Below are 3596 nucleotides of genomic sequence, written 5' to 3' on the forward strand. Positions count from 1 at the left end.
AAAAGTGCCCCTTATCCCTTTCCCAACACTTTAAAAATCTTATTTCTGGATGCCAACATTTTCAGTTTTATTTAATGCAGTGAAGAGAGGGAGAGAGAATAAAATCTGAAGAAAAGTGGGGAAAACTGGCAATAACACTTTAATAGAGATTTATGAAAAATCTGGCTCTTCACCACCAGAATACACATTTATAAGCCATAAATAAAGCATACAGAAACCATAAATTAATCAGAGCCAAGTACTGTATTTCACTCTCCCAGGAACATGAATGAGGGGTGGGTCAATTACAACAACAGACCCTCACTTTTTCTATTCTTTTTTTCCCTCTATTTTTTTTAATAAAACAACAGGCACAACCTTTTGGTTCTCAGTTAAAACTACAAGTTTTTTTACACCAAAATTGGAGGTTTTTATCATCACTCTCTCACAAAGAAAAAAAATAAGGCTTCCCTGCAACAACAACAACAGCAAAAATTAAAATTCAAACGATGCTGGAGAAGCGGGGTGTCTAAACAGTAGTGGAAAACTGGAGACTTTAAAAAGATTTTCCCCCTCCCTACAGAACAATGGGGACCCAGGGAATCAAAAGCTAGGGGACAGAAACTGGTGTCCTCTGCATATGTGGATACATACATAGCCTTGATTCCCCAACTCCTCCCTCCTCTTCTCAAAAAAACACTCCGAAAAGTCCATAGCCATCCCTTCTCTTCTTTTCTCACCTCTGTAGGATGAGGTCCTCCTCCCACCCCCCAACCCCCAACTCTTAGGATGAGTTCATAATGGGCCGAGAATATACCCCTTGGTAGTAAGTTGTGTCTCCAGTCAGGGGTGAGGATTCTAAGCCCCCTTTGTTCGTAACGGGGCCCATGGCCAGGCTGCCAGGCATGGGGGAGCTGTAGCCAGAGTAGTGCATCACCTGTTCATAGGCCTTAAGGTCCATTTTGTGGTGGTGATGATGGTGGTGATGACTGTGGTGATGCTGTTGCTCAGATGACATGAGATTGTTAATGGAGAAGGGGTGATTAAAGGCGTAGTGGTGTTCCGGCTTCAAGTGTGCCTCAGGGGGCAGGCCTGGGTGGTGTGGTGGACCCAGCAGGTGTGCCTGCTGGACTGGGGATGGGGCAGGCTCGGGAGGACTTAGGGCTGCTGGGGTGCCCTTCAGTTCCCCCAAACCACCTCGCTTGTGCTCTTGGCAGGGGGAGGCACTGGAGTGAGGGGACTCCGTTCCAGCAGAACTGTCAGAGCCGCTAGTGGGGGGCAAACCCCCACTGCCCTCTCCTAGTTGAGCTTGCTGCCCTCCAGCTCCACCACTTCCTCCACCTGGCTTCTTGCCTCCACCCCCTGGGCCTCCCCCTCCCTCCTTCAGTGCCAACTGTTTCTCGCACTTGAAGCGCTTCTGCCGACGCAGGTAGCAACCATTCTCAAACATGTTACCCGAATCTGGGTGCAAGGTCCAGAAGGAGCCCTTGCCGGGCTTGTCAGGCGATCGGGGCACCTTGAGAAAACAGTCATTGAAGGAGAGAGAGTGGCGGATGGAATTCTGCCAGCGCTGCTGGTTCTGTCGGTAGAAGGGGAACAAGTCCATGATCCACTGGTAGATCTCACTAAGTGTCAGCATCTTGTTGGGGCTCTGCTGAATGGCCATAGTGATGAGGGAGATGTAGGAATAGGGTGGCTTGGCATGTGTGTAACTCCGCCGGTAAGTCTTAGGGTCCCTGGATCGGTTGAGGCTGGCCTGCCCATACATGGGACTCATAGAGTTCATATTGGCATAGGGGGCCAGGCTGTTCATACTCCCAGGGGCCTGTCCCCCCAGTGGACTCATGCTGGGGCTCAAGTGGGGAGCCATACCCGTAACCCCTGGGGCTGCTGTGCCCCCCATGCCTGCCATGGCCCCAGCCCCTGGGGACATGCCTGCCAGGGACGGACTCATGCCAGTTCCCACGTAAGAAGACATGTTCATGGAGCTGGCACTCATGTTGGCCGAGCTGCTGCCCATGGCAGCCGACATACTCATGTAAGTGTTCATGCCGTTCATGCCCAGGCCCGCATTCATATTGCTCACCGAGGAGTAGCCCTGTGGAGACACCAGGGGAAGGCAGAGAGGGAGGGAGATAAAGAGAACGGGGAAGAGAGGGATGAAGAAAAAATAAGAGGGAGAAAAGGGACCGAATATTAACACAGAGATGGACCACAAAGTCGATGTTCATCCCCAAAGCAGTAGAAGGGCCGTCCTTCCCCCCGCCCTCCAATGTCTCTAGGGAAAGTGCCAACCAGGCAGCTGAGCTTCCCACGTTCTGTTCCTTCCCTTCCCTTCCCTCTCCTCCGGCCCAGGAAGAATTCTAGGCAACTGTCTAGGGCAGCCTCCTCCCGACCCGCCTCACGAACAACTTCATCCTACAAAGCGTCCCTTGATAGCCTGGAGGTGGTATGTGGAGGGAGGCTTGGGGGCTGTGGGCAGTGGCCGGAGGCTTTTTACATTTCGGGTTAATCTGGCTAATCACCCCCAATTTAGCACGGAATTTTTCTCCAATCAAGTATCTTTTAACCGCCTTCCTCCCCCTTTTAAAACTGCCCCAACTCATTGAAACGCATCTAGAAACTCAGCTCCCAACTGGAGTCCGGGGAGGGGAGTAATTACATCTAGCCACCCAGCAACAGAAGCTTGCAAAACGCCACTCGACTGGGGCCAGAAGCACTGACTTGGGGTTACCTGGCTTAGAAGGAGTAAGAAGTAGTCCCCCTCCCTCCCACTCCCTTCCCAGGGGCTGAAGCTTGATACTTAAAATCTGAAAACAATCAAATTGCACTGAATCCGGGGTATGGAGAATAATGCGATCTCTTCCTCTAGTTAGACATCTTCAACTTTCTTTTCCTTCTTTCTCTATCCCTCTCTCAGTCCGCTTCCCTTCCAACTCCCCACCTTCCCCTCCCCTCCCCTTATTCGCCCTCCCACCCCCTCCCCAACCGATCTCTGCCAAACACAACTTTGTTAGGATAGTGTGGCTCAGCCACGGAAGAGGATTTGGAGGCGCCACAAGTCAATATTTGATCACAAAGTTAATATTATCTCAAGGCTAACACAGTGTCGTATAAAAAAGAGACCCATTTTAGCTTAAGGAGGGAGGAAAGGGAGGCTGTAGCGAGAAGTTGGGGGTGGGGGAGGAGGTGCTGGGGGTGGGGGTAGTGGTGGTGGTGGCACTGCCGCCGAAGTTGGGGAGAGAAACTCCCGCCGTCACCAGCCACCAGCAACTACCAGCACGCCGCGGAAACCAAAAAAGAAGGTGGGGGAAAGAAAGAAAGAAAAGTGTGAGAGAGGAGACAAGTTCTTACCTCGGGTTCTCCATAGTAGCTGCTCCAGTCTGAGTGTTCGTGCCCTTCCATTTTCACAGCTCCCAGCATACTGGAAGCAGAGTGCATGGCAGTTTAAAATTTAACAGCCACAACAAACGACGAGCAATCAACCCCCCCCACCCCCACCCCACCCCTTAAAAAAAAAAAAAAAAGGCAAGCCACCCTCCCCTCCCTCTCCCTCACACACACACTCTCTCTCTGGTTCACTCCCTCTTTCTCCCTCTGCCGGAGGTGGTGGTTTG

At 51.5% G+C, this 3596-nt stretch overlaps 1 protein-coding gene across 1 annotated transcript; it reads right to left on the bottom strand.

Moving 5' to 3' along the window:
- Positions 1–224: 224 nt before the first annotated feature.
- On the bottom strand, positions 225–3508 carry FOXA2 (forkhead box A2). The gene is made up of 2 exons (XM_044660743.1): positions 3334–3508; positions 225–2077 (listed from the first exon to the last, which is right to left on the bottom strand). Exons 1-2 carry the CDS (start codon positions 3418–3420, stop codon positions 764–766), a joined length of 1401 nt encoding a protein of 466 aa, XP_044516678.1. The 5' UTR covers positions 3421–3508; the 3' UTR covers positions 225–763.
- Between the last annotated feature and the right edge of the window lie 88 nt (positions 3509–3596).

Source organism: Gracilinanus agilis, chromosome 2, assembly GCF_016433145.1.
Source record: "Gracilinanus agilis isolate LMUSP501 chromosome 2, AgileGrace, whole genome shotgun sequence".
NCBI lineage: Eukaryota > Metazoa > Chordata > Mammalia > Didelphimorphia > Didelphidae > Gracilinanus > Gracilinanus agilis.

What these genes read in the sequence shown, in the direction of transcription:
- FOXA2 (XM_044660743.1), bottom strand. Translation starts at nt 3,420, where the DNA reads ATGCACTCTGCTTCCAGTATGCTGGGAGCTGTGAAAATGGAAGGGCAC. An exon ending in GCTACTATGGAGAACCCGAG is followed by an intron (nt 2,078 to 3,333) that starts GTAAGAACTTGT and finishes GTGTCTCCACAG; the next exon opens with GGCTACTCCTCGGTGAGCAA.